Genomic DNA, 16,363 nt, shown 5'->3' with positions numbered 1-16,363 from the left:
GGGCTGCTTGACAGAGGGGCTGCTGAGGCCTACCGAAAGATGGACCCTCTCAAGAAATGGAACTATGAGGAGATAAACAGGGCTGTACTGGACTACTACGCGGTCTCATGAGAGTCATATTGGACCCAGTTCCGGACTACCCCCCGCCTCCCAGAGGCCTCCTTCAAAATGTATCTGTATCGCTGTGTCTGGTGTTGATCTGTGGACTAACGGATCTATTGTCTGTACCCCGAAAACATCCTCAATAAATGCCCGCATGTCGGGTTCCGTGCAATCTGTCTCCGTGTGCTCTCTCTCTGCGCTCCTGGTACTTGACAGCTCCTTTGTGCTAGGATCACACTGTGCAGTGCACTCCCAGCGCACAGAGCAAGCTTTTGCTTGCAGAGATTTGCTATTACAGTGATCAATCACTGTGCAGCACACCCATATGTTTTTTTTCTCTTCTGAATGGAGAGACGTTGTAGGTTATTTACTAAAACTGCATGATGCTAATTCAGGTGAAGTTCTGCACAGAAACCATTCGGTTTCCAGGTTTTGTCAAGGCTTAATTGAACAAGCTGGCTGCCATGCATGGCTGCACCGGATTCTGAGTGCTCCAGTTTTAGTAACTCTCCCCCCATAGCACCTTTCCTTGCAGGACAGAAAGATGTAAACAAACAAAAGAGTGTAAAAAATAATAATACAAAAAAGAAAAATAAAGAAAAAAATAGCTAGATCAAAGTTTGATCTAGGTAAGTGCCAGGGTTAGTTTTGGGGTCAAGGTAAGGGTCAAATATCAAGGTAAGGGTCAAAGGTCAGGGTCATTGTATTTTGGGTAGGATTTTTTTAAAGCATTTTTAAAATTAGTATCAGTTAGTGTCTGTGTGTTTAAGAAAAAGTTAAATGAGCACCATTGTTTCTGGACTGTACTCCTGATACAAACAAATAACTTACACATATGTGGTGTCGCTGCAATCGTCAGGAGTAAGAGAATTTATTTTGTGGCAATTCTGTGGTGGCAAGTTATGGTAATATCAAAAAACGAAAAGCTAAGTGTTATAAAATATATTTCCAATTTTTCTTTCATGATAAATAAATATCTGAATATAAGAAATATCTGTTACCATTGATCAGGAAATGAAAGCCCAATTTGTCCAGAAATAAAACGCGGAATAGCCCACCTGGATACGCTAAGTAGTTATGATGATATGTACAGTTTTACTAACATATGTCAGTTTCAAAATTGTGTTCAGTGAGGAACAGAAGTATTTGAACACCCTGCAATTTTGCAAGTTCTCCCACTTAGAAATCATGGAGGGTCTGAAATTCACATTGTAGGTGCATTCCCACTCTGAGAGACAGAATTAAAAAAAAAAATCAGGAAATCACATTGTATGATTTGTAAAGAATGTATTTGTCTCGCACTGCTGAACAGAAGTATTTGAACACCTGAGAAAATCAGTGTTAATATTTGGTACAGAAGCCTTTGTTTGCAATTACAGAGGTCAGACGTTTCCTTTAGTTCTTGACCAGGTTTGCACTGCAACAGGGATTTTGGCCGACTCCTCCACACAGATCTCCTCTAGATCGGTCAGGTTTCGGGGATGTCGCTGAGCAACACGGAGTTTCAGCTCCCTCCAAAGATGTTCTATTGGATTTAGGTGTGGAGACTGGCTAGGCCACTCCAGAACCTTGATATGCTTCTTACGGAGCCACTCCTTGGTTATCCTGGCTGTGTGCTTCGGGTCGTTGTCATGGTGGAAGACCCAGCCACGACCCATCTTCAATGCTCTGACTGACGGGAGGAGGTTGTTGCTCAAAATCTCACAATAATCGGCCCCATTCATCCTCTCCTTAATACAGTGCAGTCGTCCTGTCCCCTTCGCAGAAAAGCACCCCCAAAGCATGATGTTACCACCCCCATGCTTCACAGCAGGGATGGTGTTCTTGGGATGCAACTCATCCTTCATTTTCCTCCAAACACGACGAGTGAAGTTTAGACCAGAAAGTTCTACTTTGGTCTCATCTGACCACATGACTTTCTCCCATGCCTCCTCTGGTTCATCCAGATGGTCATTGGCAAACTTCAGACGGGCCTGGACATGTGATGACTTCAGCAGGGGAACCTTCCATGCAATGCATGATTTGAAACCATGACGGCGTAGTGTTCTACCGACAGTGACCTTTGAAACTGTGGTCCCAACTCTCTTCATGTCATTGACCAGCTCCTCCCTTGTAGTTCTGGGCTGATTCCTCACCTTTCTTATCATCAGTGATACCCCACGAGGTGAGATCTTGCATGGAGCCCCAGTCCGAGGGAGACTGACAGACATCTTTAGACTTTCATTTTCTAACAATTGCTCCAACAGTTGATCTATTTTCACCAAGCTGCTTGGCAATTGCCCCGTAGCCCTTTCCAGCCTTGTGGAGGTCCATAATTTTGTCTCTGATGTCTTTTGACAGCTCTTTGGTCTTGCCCATGGTAGTAGCTGGCGTCTGACTGACTGACTGGGTGGACAGGTGTGTTTAAAGAGCTCAGACAGGTGCTACTAAGTTAGATTAATGAGTATAGTAGAGGTGGACTTTTTAAAGGCGCAGTAACAGGTCTTTGAGAGCCAGAATTCTTGCTGTTTCTTAGGTGTTCAAATACTTCTGTTCAGCAGTGCGAGACAAATAAATTCTTTACAAATCATACAATGTGATTTCCTGAATTCTGTCTCTCAAAGTGGGAATGCACCTCCAATGTGAATTTAAGACCCATCCATGATTTCTAAGTGGGAGAACTTGCTAAATCACAGGGTGTTCAAATACTTCTGTTCCTCACTATACACAATTTTGCATTTGCGGGCAGGGGGCTCGCACGTGTCGCTCTACCTGCGCTGCTATTGGCAGCTTCAGCTCAGTCCCTGCCGGAGATTCCCCACTGGCACCCGGCAATCACCAAGGAACACTGACAGGGGAGAGGTCTGTATGTAAACAATACAGATCTCTCCCCTGTCAACTCCAACACGATGTTTTGTATGGCTCTGCCTAGCATAGCCATACAAAGTAGTGTGCTTACATAGTAAAACATACACAGACAACACAGTAAAACAACACACAGTTAACCCTTTGATCGCCCTAGATGTTAACCCCTTCCTGCCCAGTGCCATTAGTACAGTGTCAGTGCTTTTTATTAGCACTGATCACTGAATTGGTCTCACTGGAGATGTCAGTGGAAGTTAGTCAGTCCCCCCCCCCCCCAAAGTGTCAAAATGTCCGCCGCAGTCCCATTATAAGTTGATGATCACTTCTATTACTAGTATTAAACAAAAAATCCCAGTACATATACCGCCATTTGTAAACGCTATAATTTTCACGTAAACCAATTAATTTACATGTATTGAGATTTTTTTTGTAGCAAAGACATGGAGCAGAATACGTTTTGGCCTAAATTTATGACAAAATTAGATTTAATTTTTTTTACTGGACATGTTTAATAGCAAAAAGTAAAAAATATTGTTTTTTTTTTTAAAAATTGATGGTCTTTTTTATTTATAGCGCAAAAAATAAAAACCGCACAGGCCATCAAATAAGGAATCAGGAACGGGGGGGGGGTTAAATCCTCTGGAGGGCAAGTGGTTATAGTGGAGTTCCACTCAAAAGTGGAAGCTCTGCTTTCTTGCCCCCTCCCCCCTCCACTGCCATATTTGGCACCTTTTGGGGGGAGCGGGTAGCTGGCTTTGACAGGTACCCGCTCCCACTTCCGGCTCAGTTCGCCGCAGTAAAGTGAGGTGGAAGTCCCACCCCCTCCTCCCTCCCACAGTCTCCTGGGAGCTTTCACAGGTCTCATGAGATTGCCGGACCAATTAGGAAGCCTGGGCCTACAGTTGAGGTGCCGGCGCCATGGAGGAGAGAAGGGACGGCGTGGGTGAGCACATCGCTGGACTCCGGGACAGGTGCGTGTGTGTTTATTAAAAGTTAACTGATACAGTTTTTTTGTAGCTGCCGACTTTTATTAAACACAAAAACATCTGGAACTCAACTTTGGTTAAACATTTTTTTAAATCTAAGAAGTCAAAGTGTTTGTTTATGTATGTAGCAATATATTAAAATGGACATTAGATGACGGTAATTTTCCATGCAGGGTTGCTTGCATTGACAGAACAGCCCTCTGGGACTTGTATTTCTGAACTGTAGGACTTGTTGGCTGGTAAGCAGAGTGTCTGGGACTACATTTCCCAGGAGAGGTAGCGTGTGGGTGGGGGCATATAAATATCAAACCCCAAGAGATCGGAGAGGAGAGTGCGGAGGGAGATTGAAGGAGAAGGAGGTGTGTTGCTGGCTGAAGTGCTGAATTAGGCTGCAGAGCCAGGATTGCAGAGGCCGGAAAGAACTCACTGACCACCCGCCTGCTACGCTGCCAAGGTCACTCTGACAGTAGGAGACAGAGCGGGATGCCAAGTCTGAGCCAGAGGGCCCGGGGCCAGGGTGAAAACTGGATCATGGCAAACCGCAAAATCACATTGATCGGGTGAGAGAGACCCTTGCACCAACTAACAAAGTGAACATTGATAGTTCATGACCTCAGTTATCTACCTGCACATAGTTGTGAACATTTCATACAGTGCCCCAGTTGTGGCCTAGTTGTACCAGCGCCATTCTTGTAATACATATACAGTACAGTTATTATCCAAGCTGACCGCAGAACATACAGCTGTGCCAATGGAACCCACAAGGTTTTTCCCCTTTTTGCAGAGCAGAACTCCTACTACTGTTCAGTTGTTGCCTTTGACACCCAGAGGGAATTATCTTTGTCTGTAGACATTTATGCCGCTTGTTGCTATTCACTACTCCAAGCTCAGTTCACCATTAGAGCTCATAAAGGGGCCCTTACATTAATGACTTGCCATCATTTAAGGAAGTGTTTAATCTTTTCTTTTTTTCCTTATCATCTGGGAAGTGATTACCTTGAACTATTATCTACCCCTAGACACAGCCTCACGCCAATTGGACCCCAACAAGAACACAGAAGATATTACAGAGCTCTTAAAGGGGACACTGCCAATTATATCTGAGAATTCTCTCTCTTTCATATCGAATGCTTTTCATTTAGTTCTGAGGACCCGCAGTGAGCTTTCCTGTTTCTTGATAGTTGTTTCTGCAGTCCTCTTAGACTGGAGGCAGTGGATTATTTCAGAAAGCAGGCCTGCTAACTTATACTGTTTTACTGTGAATGATGTTCCTTTGGCTCATATTTGCCAATAGTGATCAGATTTGCTGCCAATACAGGTGTTATTTTGTTGTTCTTGACTCAGTTACCTCCAAATCCAATATAAACTTTGTTTTGGTTTATACTGCTCTGTGTGTGAGTCCATTTTACAGGTGGACTCACACACAGGACAGGTTGCACCTCAGACTGCACAGGCGCTCAGTGATGCCCTGGTCCAGATCTGGGAGGAAATCCTTCAGGACACCATCCGTGGTCTCATTAGGAGCCTCCCCCGACATTGTCAGGCATGCATACAAGCACGTGGGGGCCATACAAACTACTGAGGACCATTTTGAGTTGCTACAATGAAATTTCAGCAAAATGGACTAGCCTGCTGCATCTTTTTTTCCACTTTGATTTTCGGGGTGTCTTTGAATTCAGTCCTCTGTAGGACGATCATTTTCATTTCCATTAAACGATGGGGCATCCTTACATTCCTCACACATCACCCCATCCATGTCAGTATAGATATCCAGCAGGAGATTTGTCCCCATTGAGATCTGATGGGTTTTCAAAATGTTCCTTTCATTTTTTTGAGCAGTGTATATTTTTTATTTTTACAGTATATCTTCTCATTTCAAAAAGAACAATTTCAAGGGATGTTGTAGAATACTATAGAAGACAATGGACACAATGGAATGTGGCATCATGAGCACAGAATAATGGCAAAAAAAGGGGCATTTGCAAACTTGTGGAATATGGAAATGTTTTTCGACATTGAGCTCAAGGAGATTGCTTGAACAGATATTAGCATTAAATCACCCCAAATATGTCTCATATTATTTTTCTTATGTGTGTAGTCAGGTATTTTATGCCAGCTATGGAGTTGTGGTCAAGCAGGCAGTGCCATATATTTGTAACATTTTTCAAACATTTAGTGATGTCCCTCAAAATGGACATAATCCACTCAATGATGGGTTAAACTCCATTCTTAAACTAAATTACCAAATGTTACTAAACTTTCTCAGATGGAAGTTTCTGCCACACCCTCTGAGGAAGTCCCACTTTGGGAAGAAACATTAGAAGGGCACATGGGAGTGTGAGTGCTCCCAGCCTAATTTTGAACTATGGTAATTCTTCAGTGAATGGAAAAAACACTTTTGTAACAACGTATTTCTTGTAACAACTAACAGTGATGTAAAGTGCGTACTTGTGTGTATTTCTTGTGGCAATAGCTATCTTGTAATTTTTTTAATTATGCACTTTGCCAACAAATGGAATGTCAGCAACTATAATACATTGATAAATACAGTTGTGAGGAAACATTGTATGTGAATCATGATCCTGATAGTTGCAGGGAATTGATAAATGTTCTAGTGAGTCTCACTATTATACAGCAGCAAAGAAGCCAATTCTGCTTATTTATTTTCCAATGTTTTCAGAACTCGGTGAGCTGGCAAAAATTTACACTGAAGCTTTCAACTCTTCTCGTTTTGCCTGCTTGGAGAATGCTGTGGTTTCTCTGGCTGATCAGGAGAATAAAATGGCCGTCCAGGAAGCAATACAGCACTATGAGGACAGAATGAAGGAAGTTGCGTTGCCCACCGAAACACTTCACAACTTCCTTGAGAGAAGTCAGCAGTGTGAAACTGACGCTCGGGAGTTGTTTCTGAAAAAGTCCTTCAAGGATGAAAGTCAGAAATTCCTTCAACAGTTTATGGTAAGCTTTTCTCCAAATGAAAACATATAAAATAATATATTTATTGAAATTCTCTCCAAACAAAAGCCACATTATGTGATATTTTGTAGGGGAAGACTACAAAGGTGAAAAGTTATTTAGTCTGAAACTTGCACATCTCAAAAGCAAAGGTACTACAGTGTTACATGGTAGTACAAGATCACACTGATACAGGAATGAAAAAAGGCAGTAATTTATAAAAAGAAGTTGTATTGCCTACCATGACCATACTGTTGCTTTAAAAAAAAAAATACTGCACATTTATAAATCAGAACAATGTGCTTTACAAAGGTGCCTAATGCTCCATCAGCTTCAAAACTCCCAAGTAGGCAAAACACTATTAAAAAAGCCTAGAAGAAAGCCCTGTCACATGACCTGTCAAAGTCAAATGACTGGCTCTTCTCAAATCGCCAAGTTCTATATGATGTGCCAAGCAGAGAGAACTCCACGAAGTACCACAGTTTCAATGCCATGACCCACATTTTATGAATCGGTTGTAAAATGCAGGACATAGCACTGAGAAAACTAGATTTTTTTTACTGTCAGGGCAGGGGCCGAGGAACGGACAGGCAGGCCTAACAATGTAACACAATGGCTGACGACAACCACCACCCACAGACCGAAGTCCCTCAGGGCACGGAGTCTAAGTCCCAGGCTGCCCTTCACCAGGGCCCCTGATGGTGGGGATGGACTTGACGCAGCCAGGAACCAGGTCGCGGCCCCCGAGACACCTCAGCTGCGGTAATGGCCGCCGCCAATGGCGTGTAGCTGGTGGAAGAGACAAAAGAGTAGTCAGACAAGCCGGGTCAACAACAACAGGACAAAACAGTACAGGACAGCAGACGAGAATCACAGGTCACGAGCCGGGTTCAGCAACAGAGGATCAGATCAAAGGAGAATACAAAGAATAGTCGAGTCACAAGCTGAATCAGATACCAGGAGAGTCACGAGAGTCAGAACAGAGTAATAGCAACACAAAGACACAAGACACAAGTGCAAAGAGCATGTGCGGGCCACAGGCTTATATGTCATCAGCCACACCCCTCTGGGGGATGGACCACAGAGACCTGAAGGCATAAAAGGATTCCCACCATGCACAGCAGAATCCAAGATGGACGCCAGCACATGGAGTAACATAACCTCAGGGAAAAGGTAGGACCTTGACATTTACTTACTGTTAAATCCCGTTCTCTGAGTACATTGAGGGACACAGCAGCATGAAATTTCCATGGGTTACATAGCATTGCTATTAGGTGGAAAGTCTATATAACCATGGAGGACCAGCCATCAGAGCCTATATGACTCCTCTCACATGAGCCATGCCTCATTTGTAGGCAAGCAGTAGAAAAAAACATTAGCCATATATGCATGAGGAAAGGGAGCTGTGATGCTCAATGAATGCCAAGAAAGGGATTTCATGATAATTATAAAAAAAGGGACACAGGAACCATGGAAAGTGGATCTGATTGGGGATGCCATATGAATGACCTCCTAAACAAAGGCACGAATTAGAGGAATAGCCACCAATGATCCCAGAAAAAAAAAAACTTCCTGGAATCTAATCAACAGAGATAGGCTTTCAAAATCCAGTAACACACCTTATGGACTGCAGCTTTACCTGATTATGGCAAAGTCAGGATAACTGATTCAGAAAAGTTTCAATCTCTCAGCACCTTGGATTCACACGGTTAACGCCAGCAACCAAGAAGCAGGGTGGAAGATTGGACCCTGTGCCAACACATCAGAACGATCTAGAAACCGGCCTGAGCCTATAGACTAATGGGATCTATGAACCACATTCTTCTTGGCTCATTCTGAGCTACAAGCAAGAATGGAGGTCTTTTGTCCTTGCAAGTTAGACTAGGAAGTAACTTCAGAGGATGGAAATAACAGTGCATAACCATCCTAAGGAGTAATCAAGGCATCAATTTCCTGTGTTGTGTCTGGAAACCTGAATACAAACTGTTAGAATAACGTATAAAAACACTGTGCCTAAAGAAAAACCATGTTGGAAATGTAGGAATATTCTATACCCGATGAATCCTGTGTCATCCACTGATTGTTACAGTAATGAATACAACCTGACCACATTTTGATGATTTGTGACTCAAGAAGATTCACAACCTGTATTCCCACCAGAGAAAGAAATCCTGAAACACCCTTATGTTTGGAATGAATAATTAGAGATGGTAAGGACCATTCACTTGGATCCAGGCATTGTCAAGCTAAACAGTACCCTGCCAATTTCCCACACCACAGAGCCAGAACTTGACTATTCAGCCAAGGCAGGTTGAACATGACCAACCTCGCTAGTGTGGAACTCTTTGTTCCTCCGTGATGATTTATATGTATTGTTGTTGACAGATTAAACCCAGAATGAAGACATTCCAGAAGGCTTATCCATCACTAGAATGCAAGGAAAATCATAAGCAACATGTTGCTCAACTACCAATAATCCTCCAGAGATCAACCACCGTCAACTGAGCAGGTTTTCAAGAGCCCTCCCCAGCAATGCAGGCTGGCACAGTCATTTCTGCCTACACAATAGAAATGACTACCTATCTGGTGTCACTTCAAAGGACACAAAAACACCATTACAGCGATACCTTAGTCTGAGGATGTAACTGAATCAATGTGTCTGAAGAAAAAATAAATCTGTCCCACGCCAAGAGAATATTATACTGCAAACATCTTGTGTGAAAGTGAATAAACAGGTACTACCTCAGAAAGAGCCTCATGAAACCCAGAGCCATAATGCAAATAGCTCAGAGAAGCCTGAGGTTAACTGTGTAGTTGATGGGTCAGGAGCTAGAGCAAACAGTTTCTTTCCAAATGAAAGAGGTGTCCAGAATGAGATACAGAAAAACCAAGTGATGGGGTAGGAAGCAGATCCTCAGATTCAGAGCCCAACGAAACTCTTCCAATGTCTTCAGAAAGAAGGACATAATGGACTCCAGATTCTACCCTGCCTGCTTTCTCAAATGAACATTGACCAGGTAATCAAAGATAGGGATTCCCCAACATGGGACAAGGCCCAATACTAGGCTCAGCACTTTGGTAAATACTTGGTGCAGAGGATAGGCAAAAAGGAGCACCACAATCTAAAACTGATGCTTTCCCACCATAAAGCACACAACAATGCTGATGGCCTGGAAAATTTGAAGATAAAGAAAAAGACCTCTTAGATGTATATAGAAACTAGAAGATCTCCCTAATGCAGAGATGGGGACACAGAGGAATTCCATCATGAACTTCTGAGGATGCTGGAAAGTTTACCAAGTCTTCAAGACTAAAAGAGAACGAAAACAGTGATGAGGTCTGATTAACCACAAAACCTCTCTGTGGGAAAAACAAGGACAATAACCCCCTATCTTAACAACACACAGCAGACTAAAGGGCCTTTGTGAGGCTTTTTGGATAGAGAGCAGCCTGGAACATGTTTGGGGGCATTGGGGGTTTTGCAGAAGGCTTTGGGGGCACTTTTGGAGTCTGAGGAGATCCGCAGGGAGGCATAATGGGGAATAGGGCTTCATTGGCTGACAGGGAGAATTATGAGCTGGGGAAGGCTCTGGAGGGGCTATTTAGAAGGCTGGGGGCACTATGTTGTAAGAGGTTGTAGAGGAAATGAAACTTGTAGAAGGCAGTACAGAGATTGCTCACCCCCCAGCTTACTGTTAAGATCTTCTGTCAGTAGAAGGTGAAACTTCCCCTGTGTCCTCTGTCTGTTCAAGGGACAGGTCACAAGACAAGAAGATGAGGAATGAGACTTCACTCTCCTGTGGGCACCTATACTGACATGAGATCTATGGTTGCCCTGAATCAAGGGACGGGAAACCCCAACTACACTGCCTTCGTGGACAGTTTTACCCACATATAGTAAGTGTTTCAGAGACTAAGTCAATCTTACTAGAACTGACATGGCTCTGACCCTTGAATGTGCATTAGTGGTGCCATCCCAGCCAGAGCTCAGTACAAAATAGTTCCACAGCACCTCTGCAATAATAAACACCCCAAGATTGATGCAGAGACGTTTCTGTGCAATGTGGGAAAGTCTGTATTTCCTAGCTAACTGGAGAGACTGTCCAGGACTAGACAGAGAAATTACACATTTTTGAGCCTAACTTAAACAGGACCTTTTTTTTAAAGTAGTTGGGGACTGGTTAGCAACCAGCAACTGTTGAGACCATAAACAGTCTGCTGTACAAGTATATACTGTTAAATATATCAAAGAATGAAGAGGTCAAGAGTACATAATGCACAGAATGCAGGGCCAAGGAGTACATAATGCAAAGAGTGCAGGGGCTAGGAGTGCATAATGCACAGCGCACAGGGATCGCCCACCCCAAACCAAACCTGGTTACATTTTGCTCATCCCTATACTTGACAAAATGAGTAAAGCCTGTATATTTCTTTCCCTTTAGGAATGTTTAAACAACAAAAAAAGTGAATTTATTGGCAAGAATGAGGAGAAGTCTTGGGAGGTATGTCGGGCTATAATTAAGAAGCATTCCGTGGACTTTGAGAAAGCTTTGTCTGAGAGAGAGTACATTGTCCCTGGGGGACATGCCAAGTTCCAGGAAGCCTTGAAAGCTATAAAAGACAAATATAAAGAGGAAAGTGGAAAAGGTATAAAGGTTGGTGAACTTGGTTTATATTTAAATACAGAATAAGAAATTGCTGCATGTTACATTGTTACAATTCATATAAAATCACAATGAGCTCAGCGATTCTGTGATGGAGGTGATAGTGGAACACCCATGTGCAGAGAACTCGCTCTTGTGATGGTGGAGGTGAGCAGTAACTGCTGGGAGTGTCCTAGCAATGTCCTAGCAATAACGCAGGACAGGATATTCCAGGACGTTTTTCAGCCTGACTTCAGGAGGTACATAAATGGCTTACACTTATAGCAAGGGCACAATCTAACTTTGGTCAAAGCTATACAGTTTGTGTTTATCTACAGGCATCTCCGTGTAGGCAGTTTTTGGGTAAAGGTGAACTAATCATTTAAAAAAAATACATCTCACTAGCGTAGCACCCAAGATCTATGAGAAGTCAGGGGTGATTTGGGCATTCTTCTAAGGTGCTCATAGACATTAAACCTCATTTGATATGTGTGATTTCAACATGTATGAATGATGGACAGGTGGAAAAAGTTCTCTCAGGCATGCACAACATATGTTTTTGGCATGCATTCCAGCAATACATTTCCAACCATGTTCATTTTCTACAGGCGGAAGAGGTGCTACAGGAATACGAGAGGTCCAAACAAGTTGATGAAATAAACATTATACAAAATGATAATGCTCTGAGCCAGCGAGAGAAGGATGAGCAAGGTGAGGGTTTACATTATCACTCATTGTCACATCCCATTGCACATAATGATTCATAGTGATGGGCCGAGCACCCCTCTTTAATGCAATTTAATGCAAGTCAATGGAACTTGAACTTGTAAATTCAAAAGTGCCCATTTTGAAGGCTTATATGCAAGTTATTGGCCATAATAATAATAAGTGGCATGGGGACTTGGGTACTGCCCTGAAGGACATGAATCAGTGAAAACATCTTTTCAAAGTTAAGTAAAAAAAAGAAAAGAAAAATTAATTGAAATATTATGTCTGGGAGGGGGGGGGGGTGTTCCCTTAAACTACCTGCAAAGTTGCACATCTGTACAATGTATAGAACCTGCTGCAACAGGGCTGACATTTTTTTTTTAATGACATTTAAAAAAACAACAACAACAAAAACACAATCTCCCCCCTAATCCATACCTGATAGGATCAATTTCTGTCTGTAGCCCAAACTTGTGCTCGATTATCTTAACCTCTGGATCCAGGAGAAATAAAGCTCCAGACACCAAAGTGTAAAAGCTGTATCTCTGAAAGTTTAATGCTTAATTCAGGATAACCAATGGAACATTCCACTCTTATCAGTATAGTTATGTGAAGAACAGAAACTACAAATAGCTGAGGGATACGATATAAGGTCAATCCATTTACAGTGCAATAGAAACTATTCACAGGAAACGAGAGAGAAGTTACAAGCAAAACTTAGAACTGAAACTGTTTACACATCTAGAAATGGAGGCATTATACAAAGTGGATGCCAGTTTAAAGATATATCTCCTTACAATACCAGACCCTTTAGGTCAGATGGGAAGGTTAGGAGGGACCCCATAGTACAAAATTAAAAAACAAATGCATGGGGTTCACTCTAAAAGCCATACCAGGCCCTTTAAGCTTGGTATGACTTTTAAGGGGAACCCCACACTCAAAAAATGTGGGGAAAAGTGTGGGGTCCCCCCTAACGTTCCTACTAGACCCTTGAACCAAGCACAGGCCTGGCAGGCCAGGAAATGGGGGGGGGGGGGGCAAGTGAGCCCCCCCTCCTGAGCCATACCAGGCTACATGCCCTCAATATGGGGGGGTGCTTCCCAAAGCACTTTGTGCCCATGTTGATGAGGACAAGGGCTCTTCCCCACAACCCTGGGCTGTGGTTTGGGAGTCTTGCGGGGGGAAGGGGACTTATCAGAATCTGGAAGCCCCTTTTAACAAGGGGGCCTCAATATGTGAATGAGTATGGGGTACATAGTACTCCTACCCATTCACCAAAAAAGTGTACTATGTTAATAAAAGCAAAAGAACAGTTTTTGACAAGTCCTTTATTAAAAAAAAAGGCAAAAAAATGGTTCCATTGTTTTAATCCATCGTCAACACAGTGTCCAGTGTTGTCACAACAATGCCGATTCACTGAAAAAAAAAATAACCCCGATGCCTGCCAACCCGTACACACCCGCCGAGCACTTGCCGCTTTTGACATTTTCCGGCTAGATGTAAACAATTGGGCAGAGCTAGCAGTGACGTCACCACCAGCTCCAATCAATTGTGCTGTGATTGGCTAAAGCATTGCACTTGACCTGTGGTCTGTAGTACATCCAGTACATCGCTGGTCCTTGTTGGGTATATATGCTACGTTCTTTTTTTTTTTTGTATGCAGCCTGTGGACTGAATAAAATAAGGAGAAGAAATCTCTTCCAAAAAAGTGTGTGGTATGCCCACCATTAGAATATACCACCCTGCATCCACCCACTTCTAATGGTGGGCACACATTAGGTCACTGCAATGCTTACATACAAAATTACCACAAATAATGCATACAATATGAACATATGCAAAAGTGACTTGTAATAAAGTGCTGATGAATAAATAAATGTAGTGACTCAGTGTGTTAAATAGTACTTGTCACTGTACGTGACCCAAAAGGGCACATAAGATAAAGTGCAAAAAATTGTAATCCACACATACAATAATTATCCGTGTCACTTAGTTGTGACTAAACATGCATGTAAAGTGATATATGAAAACATATAGTCCACAATATCCCAGTAGGTTAAGTGCATGGAAGATCACAAGGATTCCCAAAAAAACTGGTAGTCTAATCCAGTAGGCGATGGTGTATCCAAACTGATAAAAGACTGCGCACTCACCAGATGCGCAATCAGTATGCGCATTTAAGAGATAACACTCTCAATGTTAGCTGGAAATCCCTCTGGAATATGGTCTGGTCTGCTGTCACTCTCTGCTCACTCAGCTGTCAGCCATGGCTCTAACCTCTTTTCACTTGGCTCTGTGGGTGGTGGGAAGCTCACATGGAGCCCCAGAAAGAGGAGGCCAATAGCGTGATATTGTTTCCAATATGTTATGTTTATTGCATCCAGTAAGCAGGTAAATAGTGAAAGAAAAGACAATTACTGACCAGGTAACATGAATCAAAGATGGTTGCTGGGACCACGTGGCACCAGCGGCGTGACGTCACTGCACTGTAGCTCCTTCCTGACGCATTTCGTGCAATAGCACATAATCATAGGGGGTGTGCCTACAGTGTTCTTATATAGTAAAAATGGCGCATGCGCGGTGCGCGCCCACCATTTTGTTGAAGTAACATGTCTCCATTTATCGGAGATATGGGTGCGATCAGTGCCAACCAGACCACCAATGAGTATTCAAACATATACCATCTACAAAATAAGTATCAGAATGACAATACTGATATGATTAGTAACATCAAGGCTCTGCAACCAAAAAAAGGGGGAAAAATTGGAAGCCCATAGTAACTTAAATCAAATAACAACTGCGAGCATGCGCAGTAAACCCCCCGGGATCGTAACTGTAATGTTATAGGAATGATACGCATTACAGAGGCTTATAGTCAATAAATATAGTATTTGCAGCCAAAGTGCAAATTCTTATATGAAGCAGAAAGTTTTACCCCTAGATACTTTAATTCTTTTTCTCTCCATATGAAGGGAAATTCCTCTTGTATCTTTTCTTTTTCACTGTTTGTAAGATTTATATTTAAAATCTCAGTTTTGTTGGATTAATTTTTAAATTTGATAACTCCCCATATTCTTTCAATAGCTTCATTAAATTTGGGAGTGTTATCCTAGGGTTTCCCACATAGAACATCAAATCATCCGCATAGGCCGCCACTTTATGTTCTCTATCTCCTATCTGTATTCCCTTTATATCTATGTTCTTTCTTATTGTAGACAGCAAAGGCTCCAAAGACAAAACATAAAACAATGAGGATAATGGACATCCCTGTCTTGTTCCATTTGACATCCCGAAAAACTCAGAACCGTTCTCTATTAACCATAATAGCTGCTGAAGGCCTCCTATATAATTTTCCAATCCACTCTCTCATTCTAACTCCCAGCCCTAGAGCTTCCAAGGTGTCCATCATAAATCCACAGTTCACTCTATCAAATGCTTTTTCGGCAACAATTGACAACAACACCACTGGGGTTTTCTCTTTTCTACTTTTCTGAATGAGCAACAAAGATCTCAACCCATTGTCTCTTCCTTCTCTCCCTGGGACGAACCCCACCTGATCCCCATGTATCCAATCGGGCATTAAATCTTTCAACCTGTTTGCTAATACCTTTGCGTACAATTTAGTGTCTATATTCAGCAATGAGATTGGTCTATAGCTTGAACACTGGGTGGCATCCTTATTTTTATGAATTAGAACCACATTAGCCTGTAGGGATTCTCGGTTCATTTCCATCTCACCCCCTAGGGCGTTCATGTATAACTTCAGTTTAGGTATTAACAATTCTTTATATTTTTTATAGTATCTCAAAGTATACCCGTCTGGCCCTGGACTTTTCCCCGCCATAGTACTTTTTAATGCAATTTTTATTTCTTCTTGTGTGATTTCTGAGTCTAGGGAGTCCAATTGTGCTTCACTCAGTTTCGGTAAACCTGCATTTTTTAAGTATGTCCTTTTTTCACTATTTACAATTCCAGCGTTATTTATAGAATCTTGGGAGATGATATTATACAGCTTACTATAATATTCCTTAAATACTCTAGCAATATCTTTAGTTGAGTGGACCAATTCATCCTTGGGGTTTCTTACTTTTCTTATTTTTTCTATGTAATTCCTATTTTTCTTCT

General features: G+C 42.3%; 1 protein-coding gene across 1 annotated transcript in view; it reads left to right on the top strand.

Moving 5' to 3' along the window:
• LOC149448860 (guanylate-binding protein 6-like) overlaps nucleotides 1-16,363 on the top strand; it is a 203,344-nt gene that overhangs the window by 93,241 nt on the left and 93,740 nt on the right. Inside the window, exons 6-8 of the mRNA XM_089694173.1 lie at nucleotides 6,613-6,890; nucleotides 11,330-11,542; nucleotides 12,139-12,241. Coding sequence (XP_089550299.1) covers nucleotides 6,613-6,890; nucleotides 11,330-11,542; nucleotides 12,139-12,241 — 594 coding nt within the window. The remainder of the gene's footprint in view (nucleotides 1-6,612; nucleotides 6,891-11,329; nucleotides 11,543-12,138; nucleotides 12,242-16,363) is intronic.

Source organism: Staurois parvus, unplaced genomic scaffold (genome assembly GCF_062004578.1).
Source record: "Staurois parvus isolate SC_StPar_1 unplaced genomic scaffold, SC_StPar_1.0 ptg000654l, whole genome shotgun sequence".
In the NCBI taxonomy this organism is placed as follows: Eukaryota; Metazoa; Chordata; class Amphibia; order Anura; family Ranidae; genus Staurois; species Staurois parvus.
This window is presented reverse-complemented; position numbering and strand designations above follow the sequence as displayed.